General features: G+C 39.6%; 1 protein-coding gene across 3 annotated transcripts in view; it reads right to left on the bottom strand.

The window, feature by feature from the left end:
• LOC132403211 (zinc finger protein 292-like) overlaps window positions 1-21211 on the bottom strand; it is a 201388-nt gene that overhangs the window by 10613 nt on the left and 169564 nt on the right. For 2 of the 3 annotated variants that reach the window (XM_059986593.1, XM_059986594.1), the window contains 3 exons: window positions 15789-15991; window positions 13922-14058; window positions 10303-10444 (listed from right to left, as the gene is read on the bottom strand). In XM_059986593.1, coding sequence (XP_059842576.1) covers window positions 10303-10444; window positions 13922-14058; window positions 15789-15991 — 482 coding nt within the window. Of the gene's footprint in view, window positions 1-10302; window positions 10445-13921; window positions 14059-15788; window positions 15992-18590; window positions 18729-21211 lie in introns of those variants that run through there. The other variant, XM_059986595.1, reaches the window with a different exon arrangement.

The raw sequence follows: 21211 nt of genomic DNA, 5'->3' as shown, positions 1-21211 counted from the left end.
AGTTCTGTGAGATTCTGTGCATGCACTGCTCTTTTGAGGTCTATTCACAGATTTTTGATGATGTTTAGGTCGGGGGACTGTGAGGGTTATGGCAAAACCTTCAGCTTGTGCCTCTTGAGGTAGTCCATTCTGGATTTTCAGGTATGTTTAGAATCAATATCCTGTTGTAGAAGCCATTCCTTTTTCAGCTTCAGCTTTTTTTTTACAGCCAGTGTGATGTTTGCTTCCAGAATTTGCTGGTATTTAATTGAATTCATCTTCCCTCTACCAGTGAAATGTTTCCCATGCCACTGGCTGCAACACAAGCCCAAAGCATGATCGATCCACCCCCGCGCTTAACAGTTGGAGAGGTGTTCTTTTCATGAAATTCTGCACCCTTTTTTCTCCAAACATACCTTTGCTCATTGTGGCCAAAAAGCATCAGGCTTGTTTAGATGTTCCTTTGCAAACTTCTGACAGTGAATTTTGTGGTGAGGACGCAGGAAAGGTTTTCTTTTGATGACTCTTCCATGAATGTCATATTTGTGCAGGTGTCGCTGCACAATAGAACAGTGCACCACCACTCCAGAGTCTGCTAAATCTTCCTGAAGGTCTTTTGCAGTCAAATGGGGGTTCTGATTTGTCTTTCTAGCAATCCTATGAGCAGTTTTCTTGGAAAGTTTTCTTGGTCTTCCAGACCTCAACTTGACCTCCACCGTTCCTGTTAACTGCCATTTCTTAATTACTTTACGAACTGAGGAAACAGCAACCTGAAAACACTTTGCTATCTTCTTATAGCCTTCTCCTGCTTTGTGGGCATCAATTATTTTAATTTTCAGAGCGCTAGGCAGCTGCTTACAGGAGCCCACGGCTGCTGATTGTGGGACAAGGTTTGAGGAGTCAGGGTATTTATAAAGCTTTGAAATTTGCATCACCTGGCCTTTCCTAAAGATGACTGTGAACAAGCCATAGCTCTAACAAGCTAATTAAGGTCTGAGATCTTGGTAAAAGTTATCTGAGAGCTCAAATCTCTTGGGGTGCCGAAACTTTTGCATTGTGCTCCTTTCTTTTTTTTCACTCTAAAATTGTACAAAACAAAAATAATACACTAATTTTGCTTAAAATGTTGAAAGGAATGTTTCATCTGTAACTTTATGACTTTTGGAAATCAGTTAATCTTCTACTCACTTAACTATTCACAGTAGCAGAAATTTTGACCAGGGGTGCCCAAACTTTTGCGTGCTGCTGTACGTGAACATGTAGAGAATGGAGGAATATGGACCACAGGAAGAAAGGAAGGATTTGGCTAAGTAGTTTGGCACAACACTGTGGACTGAAGGGTCTGTTCCTGTGCTGTACCATTCTAAGTTACAGAGAAGGTGAGAGGATGAATGGATAGGTCAAAGGGAATGCCTGTGTGAGGGTCAAATGGGTCAACATGGCAGGTCGAAATTGATTATACAAGGCATTGGTGCACTGCAGTTGGAGTATTGTGCAGTTTGGTTACCATGTAATAAACTTTAAGTTGGAAAAAGTACAAAGGTGATTTATCATAATATTGCCAGACCTTGAGGCCTGAGTTATGGGGACAGGTTGGATAGGGTATGACCTTATTCCTTGGAACATAAGCTTAGATGAATGTCCAGTCTTTGTCCCAGGGAAAGGAATCAGAAAAGAGGCAATATCTTTAACATGAGGTGAAAGATTTCAGAGGGACTGAGAGGCAACACTTTCACAAAGAGGATGGTGAGTATATGGGACAAGCTGGTGGAGTTAGGTACAAGTGATATTTAGAAGATACTAGAACATGTACATAGAGTGGAAAGATTTCAAGGGATATAGATCAAGCAAGCAAATTACTTAGGTGGGCATCTAGACTGGCATATACGAGTAGAGCCGCAAGATCGATTTCCATATTGTATTACTCTGACTCTTTGATGTTATAAGAATTAATGTGTGGGTTACTGTAGTGCATCAATTTCAGGGACTGCCTTACTTGGGGTTAAAAGAGATTTTGTAAACAGCTCACCACAACATCTGATTAATCAGCAGTACTCTCATACCGGAGGACTACCCAAATTATTTGCCTTTCTAGCCTTTCAGACTATTATCCTTTCAGCCCATAACTGACTCTCAGCACAACTCACCTATTACTGTGCTCGATTTCAGTTGTGGGAAAATAACATTCTATTTTACAGAACAGTTAATTAAGCAGCAGTGGTCATAGAGCTCATGAAATAGATGTCCTATATATAGCCTTTTAAAATGAAGGTGGCATCAAGCAATGATCTGAAATATCAGGAAATGACTACACCGATCAGTCAGCTCTGTGAACCATTTGAATGGTTGTTGAAAAAAATTATGAACAATCCACTGCACATTTGTTTTGGGAAAAAAACTGTAATTCTCAAAACAATGTTCATTCCTCAAATATAACAATAGAATGTCAGCAAGGTCCACTAGGTATGTCTTTCAAATAATTAGGATTTTTTAAGAAATCATGCTGAGTCTCATACAATCTGTATTCATGATATGGCCATTTCCTTTAAATGAAAAAAAAACATGCATACTCTAAATGGCTAAAATCAAATGTTTTGAGAAAACTTGGCACTTAATAAAATATATTGTTCCTTAAATAATACAATAATATTTCTTAAGCATATGGAAATTATGGAGATCAGCATCCACTTTTTAATCTACTTTTAAGAGTTATTTGTTCACACATATGAGAAAGAAAGTTAAAAAATTACAATCACACTAAAGACAATGGAAACCCTTTTACCAAAGGCATTTAATAAAGCTGGGAACAGGCTTCCTAAATAATTGGATTACTAAATGGTGAATGGCACAGATGAGAATGGCAAAGGTCACATTTTTTTCAATCAGTGGCTACAGGAGCAGCAACAGAGATTGAGGGATTCTATGTAAAAGGTTGTGATAGAGAGTCTTAGATTGTTCACCAATTTGCAAGGGGAGGAGGCTTGAGAGCAGATTTGGTGCAGATGCAGAAGCTGATGATGTGTTGAGATAGGAAAACAGGGCGCGGCTATTTCTAAAGATCAGATGGCACAAAGTAACAGACAAATAATAAGGTGTTGGGGAGGTCATAATGTGGAAATCTATTTTAAATGCAGAGTGTTATTATTTGAGACTCAATGCTTATAAGGGTAGTGGATATGAGGGAAAACAATTTGAAGACCATTCAGGAGCAGAACAGGCTCAGATAAATTATTCTACAATAAATTAGTTTGAACTCAATGGGCTGAATCATTTACTTTGATTCTTTAACAATTCCTGTAACTCACAGGATATTGGAAACATTGTTATAAAGCATGCTTTAGGAATAATGGATATTGCAGAATGATATGATGTAGGCAGCATTTTCAGAATCTAAAGCACAACGCACTCAGAATTGGACCTTATTAAATCAACATTTGGATTTAAATTCTGCTGCATCATTTCAATTTAAAGTAGATTTAAACAATAATCTAAATTTAACATTCCCTGTACTAAGCATATGAATCTCATCCATACTGCATTGTTAAAAAATAAACTTAAACATCAAATGAAAAAAATTACAAATCATCAAAATCTAATTAATGCCATATCCTTGGATTCCAGTGTCTGCAACTGAGCTTCATTGCATTATAAGAACTCAAATTTTGATCTTAAATCTCATCTTGAAGGATGTCTCATGGGATGTTGAAATGGTAAAATGTATGTGAGGACTAATATGGCTTGCAGAGTGTTAAGAAATATTAGATGAGAAGTTAGTTGACCGTGGCAAACAAGTTACGAACAAGAGAAAATCTGCAGATGCTGGAAATCCACAGCAAAACACATAAAATCCTGGAGGAATTCAGCAGGTCAGGCAGCAGCTGTGGAAAAGAGTAAACAGTTAACATTTTGGGCTGAGATTCTTCTTCAGCACTGGAAAGAAAGGGGAGATTGGAGTAAGGAGATGGGGGGGGGGGGGAAGCTGGAGAGGAAGAAGTACAAGGTGGCAGATGATAGGTGAAACTGGGAGAGGGGCGAGGTAAAGAGCTGTGGCGTTGATTGGTGAAAGAAGTAAAAGGTTGGAGAAAGGGGATTCTGACAGGAGAGGATAGAAGACCATGGAAGAAAGGAAAGGGCGAGGAGCACAAAAGGGAGAAGATGGGCAAGTAAGGAGATAAGGTAAGAGAGGGAAACAGGAATGGGGAATGGTGAAGAGGGCTAGGCAATTACCAGAAGATCAAGAAACTGATTACCCCCACTCTCACTACCATTCAGGGGCCCCAAATAGCCCTTCCAGGTGCGGCGACACTTCACATGCAAGTCTGTTGGGGTCATCTACTGCATCCAGTGCTCCCAGTGTGGCCTCCTGTATATTGGTGAGACCTGATGTAGATTGGGAGACTGCTTCACCAAACACCTTCACTCCAACAGCAGTTTCTCCCTGTAGCCACCCATTTTCAATTCCACTTCTTATTCCGATATTTCAGTCCAAGGCTTCCTTTACTGCTGCAATGAGGCCACACTCAGGTCGGAGAAGCAATACCTTATATTCCGTCTGGGTAGCCTCCAACCTGATGGCATGAACATTGATTTCTCAAACTTCTGGAAATTGCCCCTCCCACCTTCTTCACCATTCCCCATTCCCGTTTCTCTCTCTGACCTTATCTCTTTACTTGCTCATCACCCCCCTCTGGTGCTCCTCACTCTTCCCTTTCTTCCATGGCCTTCTATTCTCTCCCATCAGATTCCCCCTCCTCCAGCCCTTTATCTGTTTTACCAATCAACTTCACCCCACGTCCCAGCTTCACCCGTCACCTGCCACCTTGTACTTCTTCCTCCCTCCCCTCCACCTTCTTACTCAGACTTCTCCCTTTCCTTTCCAGATCTGATGAAGGTTCTCAGCTTGAAACATTGACTGTTTACTCTTTTCCACAGATGCTGCCTGGCCTGCATGTTGTGTGTGTTGCAAACAAATTACATCCATCGATAACAGAAGCGTAGGTTATTAAAAGAGTTTATGCTTTGACTTTACAATCTTCATAATATTTTGGCATTAGCTGGAATAAAGCTGAGAATTTTGGGCATCATCATACAATCTACCAACATTTGCTCCTTGACAAATTTTTGGTTACAATATCATTAAGTTGTCTTTTAATTTAACACACAATGTAGTACAGCAGAGGAACAGGCCCTCAGGCCCACAATGTCTGTTGGCATATGCCAATCTAAACTGGCCACAATCAAGATTTACATCAAAAATATTAAATACTTATAACCAATTTTATTATAATTAATCAAGATTATGCAGGGGCAGGACCCTTCTTCCACACTCCAAGTTGCCCTGATCATTAAAGCTGTAACCAAAGAGGTGGTGGAGTTTTATAAATAAATGAACAAATAATCAAAATAAGAAAGTTAATGGATAACAGAAAAAGTAATGATGATGTATGGTGCATAACTGCTTGCTCAGAGGAGAGCTCAGGAACAATGGGACCAAGGGCTGCCTTTTTTGCCCCAGTTTTTCATAATTACAGGGAACTGCTTAAGTGTATACACTTGTGTTCATTTTCCTCAGGCTTCTTACAGTCTACTTACTTTAAACATCTTAACAAATATATTTCTGTTCATTTCTACTTCATGTACAGTTGCAAGAACAAATGTTTGTGAATACTTTGCAATTACCTGGTTTTCTGTATTAATTACTCATAAAATGTGGTCTGATCTTCATCTAAGTTACAATAATAAACAAACACAATCTGTCTAAACTAATAACACACAAACTATTAACATCCAGGCTGGATGTTATGAACCCTTGTATTTAATAACTCGTAGAACCTCATTCAGCAGGAATAACCGCCACTAAACTTTTTCTGTAGCTGCGGTGGCAAGGAGGAATTTTAGACCAATCCTTCATACAGAACTATTCAGTTCATCAATATTTCTAGGATATCCTAAATGAGCAGCCCTCTTCAGGCCATGCCACAGCATCTAAGACTCTGACTTGTCATGTCAACACAAATTTTATTCTTTTTAAACCATTCTGTTGTTGATTTACTCTTATGTTTTGGATCAGTGTCTTGTTACATCATCCAACTTCTATTAACCTTCAGGTGATGTATGCTACCTGAACATTCTCTTGTAAAATGCCTTGAATTTATTGTTCCCTCAACAACCCGAGGCAGCAAAGCAGCCCCAAACCATGATGCTCCTTCCACTCTGCTTCACAGTTGGGATGAGGTTTTGGTCTTGGTGTGCAGTGCACTTTTTTTCTTCAAACATAGCTGTGTGCACTTCTGGCAAAGTTCAACCTTTGTCTCACTTGTCCACAGAACACTGTACCAGAAGCGTTGTGGAACATCCAGGTGGTATTCTGCAAATTTGAGATGTGCAGCAATGTAATTTTTGTAGAGCAGTGGTTTTCTGCATAGTGTCCTGCTATGAACACCATTCTTGTTCAGTGTTTTTGTTCAGTGTTTTTCTTATAGTGAACACATGAACAGAGACTTTATAAAGTTCTAGAGATTTCTGTAGGTTCTTTTACACCTCCTTCAGCACTGCATGCAGTGCTCTTGGTGTGATCTTTGCAGGACACCACTCCTAGGGAAGAGTAGCAACAGTATTGAATTTCCCACATTTGTGGACAATTTCTCTTACTGTGGACTGATGACACTCACATCTTTAGAAATGCTGTTGTAGCCTTTTCCAGTTTCATGCATCTCCACAATTCTTCTGAGGTCCTCTGAAAGTTGTTTTGATCGAGGCATGGGGCACATAAACAGATCTTTCTTGAGAAAAGTAGGCTCTGTCAGTGACCTGACTTCATGAGTCTTTTTTTATATAGGGGAGGACACCTCTACAATTTACATTTCCAATCTAATCTCATTGACTGAGCTAGATAGATATCTGATGGATAGGGGAATCAAGGGATATGGGGACAAGGCAGGGACTGGGTACTGATAGTGATCAGCCATGATCTCAGAATGGTGATGCAGACTCCAGGGGCTGAATGGTCTACTTCTGCACCTATTGTCTATTGTCTAACATCTGACTCCAATTAGCTTTTGCAGAAGGCGTTACCCCAGAGGTTCAAATATATTTTTTAACCTAGACTATGATTGTTTAAATGGTATACTCAATATTGATGAAAAGAATGGTTTGTGCTATTAGTTTAGGCAGATTGTGTTTGTCTATTATTGTGACTTTGATGAAGATTTGGCTCCTTGAGATTGTTATAGCTGAGGGTGGTAATGGGGACAAGCTCCCACTACCTATTAAGTGCTCTCAATGTCATCCAGATCCTGGCCTTCACATGTGCCTTAGCTACTAGGCCTGGCAAAACCATTTCTACTGACAGGAGAAGAGGCAAAGGTAGTTTACTGGCACTTTAAAACCAGTTGCTTCAGGCAGATGGGGTTCATCAGCTGTGGTTGGCAGTTCATCTAGGAGCAGGAAAACTCTGATCTTAAATCTCTGTTGCCTCGCGGCTACACCCACACACGGGGAAGGCTTTGGGAGTAAATCCCAAGAGAAAAGTATAGAGCTGGAATCCCTGAGCCTGACTGAAAACTCCCGCGGAGCTGCTGGTACCAAACTGTACTGATCTTTGCCGTCCCTTTGGGTTCACCAGATGTGTGGAGATGGGGAGCTTGTACATGGGCAACAACTTACCCTCCATATTGTACTGCTCAGACTTGTGGATCTAAACTGCTAGGATGCAACATCCATGGTCGACCCTGATTGACAGAGGCCTCACTCACTCACTCAGATGAAGATCAAGTCACCTTTTATGAGTAATAAATGCAATATAACTGGTAATTGCAAGGGTTCACAAACTTCTCGCATTCAAATCTTACGAAGCATACTCAATTGTTTAAAAACAAAGAACTTTGCAAAATTACCTTTCAAATTTTGCATATTTAGTCATAATGAAATTGGAGTTTACCAATAAGCCCATTAGTCTATGCTAGTTTCCAGGAAAGCAATCCCATCAGATCCATTCTCCCCCTCACTTCTCTGTAGCTCTGCTCATATGCAAATCAACTCCTCTCCAGTTCTTACCCATACTGAGCAATAATTCACTGTTGCCAATTACCCTCCCACCATCAGAGTACCCAGAGAGAGTCCACATTGTCACAGGGAAGGATATGTTAATTCCACAAAGGCAATACTGATGGTCAAGATCAAACTTACGTCTCTGAAGCAGTACAGTAACAAAGCTATGCGTTGTCACCATTCAGTGCTGAAAATTATTACTCTTCCAAGCACATTCAACTAATTATATGCATCTTGACTAATACAATAAAGGGATCTATTTCCTACAGTCCAGTTCTACGGCATTCAAGTTCAGTGACTATCACCTATACTGAAAATCTAGGTAGGACCTTGGTAAGGAAGCCAAGAGACCATAGAAGACCAAGCTAAGAGTCCCAGTCCAGCCATCAATTGTGGCAAGGCTTGAATGCAATAATAGGCTACAAAGTGAAGTCAGGCAGTACTGCTGGCCACAATGAACTTAGGCAGCATCCTTTCCCAATGAGCTCAATGTATTCTGTGCACATTTCAAACAGGAGCTCAATGAAATGCCACCATTACTCTGAAGTCTTCTGATCCACCTTACCCACAGCCAAAGACATCAGATCAGCCTTGCTGGTCCCCAGAACGTCCTTAGATCCTGCACAGACCAGCAGGTGGAATTCTTCACAAACACGGAGAAAGAATATTCAGGAAGGCACTAAGAACCTCAAATCCACATATGAGGAGCAGGCGTAAGTGCAGTTTAAATGGTGCAACAAGTGCATCAACCCACAAACAACCCAGCTGCCAAGTTGCCAGGCATCTCCTGAATCTGTGGATGACCATGGTTATATTGCCGTCATTAATCACCTCACAAATCAAAAAAAACTGCAGTGGAGGAAGTCACTCTCAACCTCAAGGCACTGTATGAGAAGAAGAAAAATGACAACTGTAACATCACAAAGAATATTGAAACTATTAGCTTTCTCCGGAATGAGTGCTGCATAATGATTTTTATAGCTAGCCATCACAGAGGGTAAAGCAATTATAAATAAAACTTCGACTTTTATTTTTTGTAATTGATTGAATTATTGACTGGAAGTAAAAGTCAAGTACAAATCTATGAGAATCTACATAACCATTAACTTTGAGGCGAATGTCAAAATCAATGTTATAATCAAATCAGCTTCTGCATGCATCCTACTAAAGACACCCTCTTAGCATCATCTTTGATAGCATATACTTCAGAACTTAAGGGTGTAAAGTCAATATTTGCATTTTATGTAATATATTAAATACAGTATTTATTTGTAATAATTTAATATAGTAATTAATGTAGTAATTTGTGCAGTAAATTTCTGCAGCTGTACCATGGAAAACATTCTGACTGGTTGCATCACTGCCTGGTATGAAGGCTTCAATGCACAGGATCGAAAGGCTGCAGAGGGTTGTGGACTCAGCCCGATCCATCACAGGCACAAGTCTCTCCACCATTGAGGACATCGTCAAAAGATAGTACCTCAAGAAATTGGCAGCTATCATTAAGGACTCTTATTATCCAGGGCATGCCCTCTTCTCATCTGCTCTACTACCATAAGAGGTGGTGCAGGAGCTTGAAGACACACACACTTCATGATTTAGGAACAGCTTCTTCGATCAGATGTGTGATCGGTCCATGAACCCATGAAGACCACCTCACTATTCCTCTTTTTCGCTATTTATTTTGTTTTATTATAACTTAATTTTTTATATGCCACGCACTGTACTCAGCCACGAAACAACTAATTTCATGACATATGCCAATAATAATAAACCTCATTCTGATTCTAATCTAAGCTGATACAATTGCAGAATTCAGCAATGGACTAACATTAGAAGAGACAAGCCAGCCTGCCTTAAATATCCAATTATGCTTTTTGAAGAGAAGCAGGGGAGTTGTTCAGCTACCTGGACCTATATTTCCCTCAACTAAGATACCAAAATCAGATGCACTGGTCATTATTTTAGTCTGCTGAGAATATACACTGATTTACAAAACAACAGTGACTACTTTCCTAATGTAATTTACCCAGAGATGAGCTTGAGACATCCCAAGGATGTGAAAAGTCACTATATAATATAAATGCTTTCTTCAGCCTATAATTGCAAATTTGTGAATACTGGAGAATAGGAATTCCAGGTGTTTAACTGTCGATGAGGGATGCATTTGCAGCATCTAGGCACATCCACTTCTTGGAGTTCAAATCAAAAATTAAATTGTAATTAGTTTTCAAAATGTCCAGAACAGAACTTTACACAATAAATTATTCATACCTCTGATTGTATGACCTTAATCAAAAAGAATATGTGATAAACTGTTTTAGACAACATGGAGAATTGCCGACAGCATTCCAGAAAGGTTAAGGAAGATGACTCTATCCGTTGCTGCAATTTGCTCCAGAACAGTGTCAGCTCCCTGAAAACAATAAAACATTTACCCATTATTGACCTTATAAGTCAGTGTGAGGCATGAGTAGCACTACAGTTAGCAAATTGGCTACAAAGTCGCCACTCAGTTTGGTAGGAAATGAAGCAGAAACTTACTTTGATTCCAGAGTCCAAATCTTAAAATACAATTTCAAAATTTGTGGATAATATCAAATTGAGAGGAACATTGAGGAAGAATGCAACTGCTTACAGGATAACCGTAACAAAATTTGTGCATTTTACAAATTAATTTAAAATAGATAAGTGTGAAGTGATACAATTGAGGAATACAGCTGACATATTGTTTGGATATTAAGAGTTTAAAGGGAGCAAAGGAGTCTAGATGCACAGTCACCAAAAGTAAATTGTTAATGAGAATATAAAAACATAAATTCATTCACTAGGACATATTTATGGAGGGATAGGAATGAAAAGCAGGCAAGTTATATTAAACTTTCACAGTTGTTTTGAACACTTAGAACTACCATTCAGGGTTCCAGTTACCTTGAAAGGGTAGTGGCACTTTGGACAAGAGATAACAATTGAAGTGATGAGGAAAGGCTGAGCAGTTTCAGGAGAATACCGAGGGATAACTTGTTAGAACTTTTTTGCAAAGATAGTGGTTGTATACAGCACAAGAGAATCCAAAACTAAAAGCAATAAATACAAGACTATTATTACATCCAATTCAAACAAAATGCCCCTTTCCACTGGTAAGAATGTGTTACTTGCTATTATAAAGAATTGCTAAAGGAAGTCAAAGAATAAAAGTGATTTTGATGAAACAAAAAGGACCGGAAACCAGAAAGTACAGATAATTTAGTGTGACATGCAGAAACATCTGTGAGCTGCAAATCATTGACTTGGAATGCATTGTCTGTAGGTGTTCAGAAACACATTCAACAGGAACATTTAAAAGTAGATAGTTTACTGAAGTAAAAAAAATTGATAAAATAGGTAATTTACCAAAGAACCAGATAAAAAAGACAGTTGTTTCTTTGTTACATCAGTGTTAGGTATAATCATGCATACACTTACAAGCACATGAACAGAAAGGAATGAAAAACATGCTGATATTCCTTATGTTCTCTCACTGTAACCCATAACATGCCTGCATTCTCAGTTTCCCCAATTCTGATAACAGGTTATTGACCTGAAAATGTCAATTGTTTTTCTCTGCATATCATCTGATATGATGAATATTTTCAGCACTTCGCTTTTATTGCAGATATGCCAAAGGATTAAGAGGAGTTTAATGTGGAGCATAAACATTGGCATAGGCTATATAGTTAAACAGCTCTTTCCTGTCTAAAATGCTATTATCTCTCAGCCCTGTCCTGCGTCTAAATGATAATCTGACAAAGAGGCTGACTTGTTTTCTTGTTTCTAATGCAGCTTTGCATTAGTCACTAAAAACTAAAATGGAAGAGATCCTGCAGATGCCAGAAATCCAAAGCAACACACACAAATGGTGGCGGAATTAAGCAGGTCAGGAAGTGAATAAATATTCAACATTTTGAGCCAAGACCCTCCTTCAAGATATGTTTAGCCTTTCCATATGAGAATACTGAACAGTATGATGGAGCAGACAAATAAAACCCAAGTCCCATAACTTTATGAACCAGTTCTTAATTGGGTTCCCTAAAATAAATCTCTTCCATTAACACAAGATATCCATTATATATATTGGGCTGCCTGAGCCATCAATTGCTGCTAACTCATTCTTCTATTTCAATTAATGCTCCCATACTAATCACTTCAGCATTTCTATAATTTAAGTCCAAAGTTGTGATAAAAATTTTCAGTGTAATTACATCGTGCTTTCACAACCGGTTCTGAAGCAAATTTTCGAAACCCATTGAAAAAAAATTCTAATGTTAACACTTTCTGAGATCAAGTGGTTGTTGAATAAATAACTCCAATATAATTCTTCATAAGACTTGCAATAATGAAAAAAATACCTACAGCACTCTTCGACACCTTCTGAAATATTCATCTGTTAATGGAATTTGCAGTTTATCTTTGGCTGTAAGCTGAAATGCAGCCTTATTTGTGAAGAGGAAGAAGTTGTATTGTTTGCACATGTATGGAGTTTAGAAAGTGTTAGTCCGAATAAGAGTAATCTAGGGTATGAAATGTCAGAGCTTGACTTTGGCACACAAAAATTAGAAAGCAAAATTTATTGAGTGTACTTCATTAATGTGGAAAGATTATCCCTTTCATCACTGCTCACATTTTCCACTTTTAATAAATACTGCAAATGTGACTTGTTAAAGAACAAAATGCTACCATTAAATACTTAGTCATTTGGTGTATTTAGAGTGGAGATTGATAAGTTCTTGATTAGTAAGGGTGTCAAAGGTTATTGGGAGAAGGCAGAAGAATGGGGTTGAGAGGGATAATAAATTAAGCTGGATAGAATGGCGGTGCAGGCTCAACAGGCAAAATAACCTAATTCTGAATGAATGAAGTTTTATTTTTCAGTCAGTACAAACATAACAAAAAGCATCATTTTCAACAATGATTTCATAAGACAAAATTAAATAATAAAAATCTTTAAAACTGACCGAAAGGGTGTAGGCTGAAGCTACAGATTATTACACCTACCCCTCTTACTTATACAAAAACATATTTGGCATCAATCATCACATCAAAACAAAACATTTCATAATCTTTTAACAAAAAATCCCATTCCAAGTATCATTTATTTACATTACTTCAATTCATTTTAAATCATGTATTTTATATTTGTTCATTAAATAATTTTTAAATAATTCTTTAAACTTGTTAATTTTGTACCTATGTCTTATGTTCTTAGCCAAGCTGCTGTTTGTTTTCCTGAATGCCCTGTAAAACATAACTGCAGTGCTCCTCAGAGGGGTCCCTACCCACAGACAGTCTGACATGAGTCCTTTAGGAGGAATTAGGTTGGCAAGAGAGAAGTTGTAGTGAAAAGCTTGGAAATTTTCTGATGGAGAGAGCGTAAGGTGGGAGGAGGAGATGTGATTAGGGGAGGGAGTCTGCTACTAGTAAGATTTCTGGAACTAAAGGAGAGATATTTCTATTCCTTGCAATGCAAAACAAACTTCAGTTAAAATTAAGTCAAGTATTCAGTCACAATGTAATAGGTAAATGGTGGTTTATGAGCAGAGGCAGCCAGTGCTGTGTCTACCTCTCTTAAAACTGGGAAATGGGTGGGTTCAAGGCAACTTTACTTATTTTTTGCCAACGAATCTCTGATACAACCCTAGTCTTCACATTTTTGACTAGGCTGGAATTCTGCTGTTTTGCACTGGTTAATTGATGAAGAGAAATCATTCAGCTGGGATTGAATGGTCTGGTTTAATTTAGCTGTTAAAATGTGAATGCTATCTACTCCAGTTGTAAAACTCAACACTGAATCAGATTAATTTAACAAATGTTTCTGTATGTTAACAGCCTCCAATAACTGAGAAGGAATACTGACCAAGCACAATATAGGTCTCCTTGTTGAAGCTGCCGTGTGAGGAAGGCTGTGCACAAGATGAGGGCTAAATTCTCCTCCCCATCGGATTCCAGGTTACAAATCATCTCCAGTGCATCTTTGCAGTCAACAGCTGAGATCTAAAAACACATAAACACAGATTCAAATTAGAATGGCCAATCCACTAGTTGCTGTCTAAGTCTCTGGTAGTTGCAGCACTTTGTGGTTTCATTTCAGATTTCCTATATGTTCTTTTGGCATTGCAATGGATTATTTTTCCATTAAACTTTTATGGATGTTTCACACACATCAAAACTTACCATGTACAAGACTAGGGATGAATGTGACTGGAATCTAATACTCTGACTGCATATCTGGGAATCCACTGCTCCTTGCTTACATTTATCAATGCCTGGCCCTAACCCACCTGGACAAAAAAGACACGTACATTTGAATGCTGTTCATAGACTTCAGTTCAGCATTCAACACAATCATTCCCCAGAAACTGAATGGAAAGCTAAGCCTACTGGGCCCGAACACATCCCTCTGCAACTGGATCCTAGACTTCCTAACTGGGAGACCTCAGTCAGTCCGGATCAGGGGTAGCATTTCCAACACTGAGCATGGGGTTATGTGCTCAGTCCACTGCTGTTCACTCTGCTGACCCACGACTGTGCTGCAACACACAGCTCAAACCACATCATCAAGTTCACCAATGATATGTCCGTGGTGGGTCTCATCAACAAGAACTCCAAGTCAGTATATGGACAGGAGGTGCAGCGGCTAACGGACTGGTGCAGACCCAAAAACCTGTCTCTGAATGTGAACAAAAGAGATGGTTTTTGACTTCAGGAGGGCATGGAGTGACCACTCCCTGCTGAACATCGACACCTCCATGGTAAAGATCGTTAAGAGCATCAAATTTCTTGGTGTTCACCTGGCGGAGAATCTCACCTGGTCCCTCAACACCAGCTCCATAGCAAAGAAAGCCCAGCAGCGTCTCTACTTTCTGCGAAGGCTGAGGGAAGTCCATCTCCCACCCCCCATCCTCATCACATTCTACAGGGGTTGTATTGAGAGCATCCTGAACAGCTGCATCACTGCCTGGTTCGGAAATTGCACCATCTCAGATCATAAGACTCTGCAGTGGATAGTGAGGTCAGCTGAGAAGATCATCGGGGGTCTCTCTTCCCGCCATTACGGAAATTTACATTACCCGCTGCATCCTCAAAGCAAACAGCATTATGAAGGACCCCATGCACCCCTCATACAAACTCTTCTCCCTCTTGCCGTCTGGGAAAAGGCACTGAAGCATTTGGGCTCTCACGACCAGACTATGTAACAGTTTCTGCCCCCAAGCTATCAGACTCCTTAATACCCAGAGCCTGGACTGACAACTTACTGCCCTATTGTCTTGTTTATTATTTATTGTAATGCCTGCACTGTTTTGTGCACTTTATGCAGTCGTGGGTAGGTCTGTAGTCTAGTGTAGTTTTTTTTCTGTATTGTTTTTTTACGTAGTTCAGTCTAGTTTTTGTACTGTGTCATGTAACACCATGGTCCTGAAAAAACGTCTCATTTTAACTATGTGCTGTACCAGCAGTTATGGTCGAAATGACAATAAAAAGTGACGACTTGACTTGACATCTTATTTTAAAGGTAAAGACAAGGAATTGACTTTTAGAAATGTTAATAATAGCCTAGAAATAAATGTTAATACACTGCAGATATCATTAAACAGTTTCACAATAGTACTGCTGAATACAAAGGACCCCAATACAATACACATGCCTATAATAGTAGTTCATCAAATTACTGAACTGACTCTAATTTGAGTAAACAAGGATATCAGTAATTGAATTGTGCTTACCTCTTCCATCAAGGTTTCACTTGATGATGAAGTACAAAGACAGGTTAAGTAAATCTGTTTAAAAATACTCTTTGTACCAATTTCTGGATGCTCAGCACAAACTTTTGCCAGCTTTGTAGCCTGATCAAACCTCTTTCCCTTGATGAGGTGTCGGATTCGCATTTCAAGAAGGGCAGGACCTTCCTGCATCAGAAATTCATTCACTGCAAAGATCAAAATATCAATCAACTCAACAATGTTTGCTGCTATCAAAGAATTTTGTAGTGTACAAGTTTTGAGGTCTATAGTAATTGTGCATTGCCAAGCTCCTCCTGCTGCAGCTCAACCAGTCAATTATTTACACTCTCTCATTGCATAGTGGCTGTGGTGAACCATTTTACATGCAATGTCAGAAGGTAGACCTGGCACAACAGATTACTCAAAAGATGTAGAATTTGCAAATATACATAGAACATTTACTTTAAATGCTTTTATATTTTGTGCCATTAAACGTATTTTGGTCAAATGAACAAAAAGTGTCATAATACAATAGAATACAAGAGGCAGTTATTCAGTCTGATGAGCCTATCAACTTTTTTGTAGAACTATCCCATAATTCCTCAAAGAATTTATCAAATTTTCTCAAGTTATTAATATTTTTATTAAATGAGCTCTTATTAAATTTGCTTCCAGCACCCTTTCAGATATTCTAACTTGCTGTGCAATGGCCCTTTATTCTACCTTTAACTTACCATTTTGAACCTATAGATTCTGGTTAAATTGTTCCCCCCCCCACCCCCCACACATAACCAGTCTAAACAGAAAAACAGCAGTTTCCCCTCAATACTGAAATTACTGAAGTCCTACATCAATAGCAGCATATTTCAACACCCTTCAAGACCATTACTGGCATCTTTTCTAAAATACAAAATGCAGATGGAACACATGCTTAATAAAGATTGAGATGACTTTGTTGCTTTTATATAGAAACATAGAAAATAGGTGCAGGAGTAGGCCATTCAGCCCTTTGAGCCTGCACCGCCATTCAGTATGATCATGGCTGATCATCCAGCTCAGAACCCTTTCTCTCCATACCCCTGATCCCTTTAGCCACAAGAGCCATATCTAACTTCCTCATATGTTCTAACTTCCATATGTTGTGCTAGTAAAAGAGAATTTAGTCAAAGATTCTCAATTTTAAAAATGGACATTAGTCTTGCAACCTTCAAAGATCTGTGTACATGCAATCCATTAACTTTTAGTTCCTGCACCTCTTACAACAGTGCACATGGCTTATGCTGCACTCCTCCTTCCACTTGCCAGATTGCATCTCTTCACCTTTGCTAAACTTTACATGGTAATCAGGAAGCTTACACCAACTCTCAAAAGATTTCTATCAATCTCATTCACCCACTTCTCTGCCTGTAACCTGTTCTCTTTCACAGAACCATCAGCTTCACCTTAATTCTCCCACCACCACCTACCTTAGAAGCAATTTAACACAGCTAAATAACTTACTTCGGGATATGAAAGGAATCCAGAACACCCAAAGAAAACCCATTAAATTTATCTGTCTATTTTACCAATCTGTGTCATTCAGATTTTAAATTACTTTTCAAATAAAAAGTGTACAAACGTCAGGAAAGGAAGATAACGATTACTATTTTGCAAACAAGTAACACATAATTTCCAAGATGAGCTTAATACTGAAACTTCAGAACTCAATTTGAACCTCGGGAGGTCAGGATCGGCAAATAATGAGACAGTGCTGACAGGAATGCTAGTCTTGCCTGCAAGAAAATAAATCTCAGGGCATTGTATGGTGACATATACATACCTTGAAAATAAATTCACTTTGAACCTTGACATCAGATGAACCCTTGTGTTGCTCTGAAATCTAGTATTCAATTTTAAGAGTCACTTGAGCAAGCAAATATGGTTTTGAGTTTACTGACAATTTAGAAAAATGTCAGTTTTGACAATATAGCATTACAAAAGTACTGAATGGCAGACAATGTAAAGATTAAAGTAATACCTTCACTATTAAAAATGAAGAACACCTCCTTACAGGAATCCTAACCCACTCTTACTGACTGCACAAATAATTTAATTATGTTAAAACCTGCAATCCATTCCCTGGAGATGATACACAACATGCATCACAATACAAGCCTTCAACATAGTGACAACATTTTCCTACTCAACGGGAGGTAAACTCATAAGAGAAAACCACCTACTATGGATTGGTTGGATCGGTAGCTGGACTTACTGAGCAAACAGGAGGCAGTGTTTCCAGGTGGTGGTCATGCTGCAGGTTCAGTCAAAGAGTAACAGACACAGACACAAAATGCTGGAGGTACTCAGCAGGCCAGGCAGCTTCTATGGAAAAGAGTACAGTTGACATTTCAGGCTGAGACCCTTTGACAGTCTGAAACATTGACTATACTCTTTTCCACACATGCTGCCTAGCCTTCTGAATTCCTCCAGCATTTTGTGTGCATTGCTCAGATTTCCAGCATCTGCAGATTTTCTCACTTGTGATCAGTCAAAGAGTAGATGGGTGACTACAAGGAGGCAGGCAGGCGGTACAGGAGTCCTTTGTGATTATCCCCTCTCTAACAAGTATACTTTTTCAACACTTTTGGGACAAATGACCTCTCAGGGAAAAGCAATAGCTTCAGCCAGATCAGTGGCATCACAGTTGACCTTACTGTTCAACAAGGAGGGATGAACTCTAGATATACAGTAGTGAAAGAGGTCTTCATAGACGGGACAAATAGGCGTTTTTGTGGCCGCGAATGAGACTCCAGGATTGTGTTTTACCTCCCATGTATCGGGGTCAAGGATGCATCAGAACGGTTGCAGAACATTCTGAAAGGCGAGGGTGAGTAGTCAGAGGTCAGAGTCCATGATGGTATTAATGGCAAAGATAAGAAGAGCGATGTGAGTCCTGCAAAGGGAGGATATGAAATAGGAGGATATGAATGCAAAAGAACAAACCAAGCTATCAGACAAGATCTATACGTCTACAAAACCCAATGCGAAGACTGCAGCAAATACTACATTGGCCAAACTCAGAGAAAACTATCCACAAGGATCCATGAACATCACTAGGCTGTAAAGTGGCATGACCAACTCACTGGTCTCCACCCACGAAGATCAAAAGGGGCACAAATTTGACTAGGCATCAATGAAAGTCATGGCTCAAGCAAACAGGCATGCAAGAGAATTCCTAGAAGCACTGTTTTCCACGAACAATTCTGTAAACAAACATATATACCTTGATCCTATTTATGACCCAAAGAAGGCAACATTCCAGACCACAACACATGCAGTTCACCACACAACCAATCAGTGACAAGATTTCCTCGCAATACCACAATTGAGTTTCTGTAATGGCGTTCAATCAGCTGCTTGATAGTTTTGTAAAGGCCAAACATTTGGAGGACACACCACAATTAACAGTGCATCGATGATGTCTCCTCGTATAGAGATGAAGCATTTGCAACTAAATTGCCAAGATTGGAGAACAACTCAGCCCAATAATCAACTACCCAAGCTACACATTTTCCAAGTTATTTCCAAGTAAATAAATAGTACTGAGAACATGAGCTGTTGAGTCCTTGAAAGTCCATAGGTTGTGGAATCAGTTTTTAGTGTTGAGTTAGTGAAGTTATCCACTCTGGTTCAGGAGCCTGATAGTTGAAGGTTCCTGTACCTGGTGATATAGGACCAAAAACTCTTGAACTTCATTTCTGTGGTAGCAGCGACAAGAAAGCATGGCCTGAATTGTGGGGGTCCTTGATAAAGGATGCTGCTTTCTTGTGGCAGCAGTTGGTCTCTCTATTCATCAACATTCCTCAGAGATAGGTCATCCCCATCATTTACTGCATTTGCCCTACCCCTATTTAACTTCCCAAAATTCAAAACCTACGTTTGTCAAGATAAGATTCCATCTGTCCAACTTTCCAACTGATTTGTACAATGCCATCACCCTAGACAACCTTCCTTGTTACTCACATTACCAATTTTCATGTTATCTGCAAACTTAATTGTTACTACATTCACACGCAAGTTATGGGCAAGTGAATTGTATGTTAACGTTTGCAGACTTCACCTCCTTTGAAACTAAACGTAGATAAGGAGATAATGAATAAAGCTTAAATTATGATGAAACAAGGCTGCTGCTGCTGCAAAGATCAAACAGCTAGAGAAGCTCAATAGGTTAAGCAGCATCCATGGAAGGAAGTTGTTGACTATCCATTTCCTTCCACAGATGCACCAGACTCACTGGGTTCCTTCAGTATTTTGCTTTTTTTCGCTATGAATTATGATGATCTACAGTGTTCTAATTGAAAGGAAGTGAAAGCAGAATCCACAGTGTATCTAAATTATAAATGGATAGAATATGCATCACCAAGAAAAAGCAGTACAGTTTTCAAAGGTTCAGTAAAACTTTGCTTCACTTTTAGTAGACCCCTGTTCTACTCTCTTTACACACGTGACTGCGTGGCTAAGCACATCTCCAATGCCATATACAAATTCAACATCACTACTATTGCTAGGCAAATCACAGATGGACAGTACACCTGGTTGTGTAGTGCCACAAGAACAACCTCTCACTCAACATCTGCGGAACTTTCTTAGGAGGTCCAGTTTGTCACTAAACATTCTCACAGACTTCTGTGGATTCTGAATCATGGTCTGATACAGCAATGTGAATGCATAGGAATGCAAAAAGCTGCACAGAGTAGTGGACTCAGCCCAATATACCACAGACATATCCCTCCCCACCATCAGTAATATCTATAAAAGGACAAAAAAATACAAAAAAACAACTGCAGATGCTGTGGATCAAAGAATACGTACACAACGCTGGAAGAACTCAGCAGGTCAGGCAGCATCTGTGAGAAAAGAGTAGCCAACGTTTCTTGCCAAGACCCTTAATCAGGAATGGGGGGGGGGGGGGAAGAGAGGGCCGAAGCCCAGTAATAGAGATTATCCCTGCAAGTGCAAATGCTACACCTGTCCCCACACCTCCCCCCTTACCACCATTCTGGGCCCCAGACAGTCCTTCACCTGCAAGTCTGCTGGAGTCGTCTATTGCATTTGGTGCTCCCGGTGCAGCCTCCTCTACATTGGCGAGACCCAACGCAGATTGGGGGACTGCTTCGTCGAGCACCTATGCTCCGTCCATCACAATAGACAGGACCTCCCAGTTGCCACCTACTTCAACTCTGCCTCTCATTCCCATCTAGATATGTCCATACATGGCCTCCTCTACTGCCATGATGAGGCCAAACTCAGGTTGGAGGAGCAACACCTCATCTACCGTCTGGGTAGCCTCCAGCCTGGTGGTATAAATATTGAATTCTCCAATTTCTGGTAATTCCCTCCCCTTCAACCTTCCCCTATCCCAGGTCTCTCTCTGTCTCTCTCCCCTT

The sequence above is a fragment of the Hypanus sabinus genome, chromosome 12, assembly GCF_030144855.1.
Source record: "Hypanus sabinus isolate sHypSab1 chromosome 12, sHypSab1.hap1, whole genome shotgun sequence".
NCBI lineage: Eukaryota > Metazoa > Chordata > Chondrichthyes > Myliobatiformes > Dasyatidae > Hypanus > Hypanus sabinus.
This window is presented reverse-complemented; position numbering and strand designations above follow the sequence as displayed.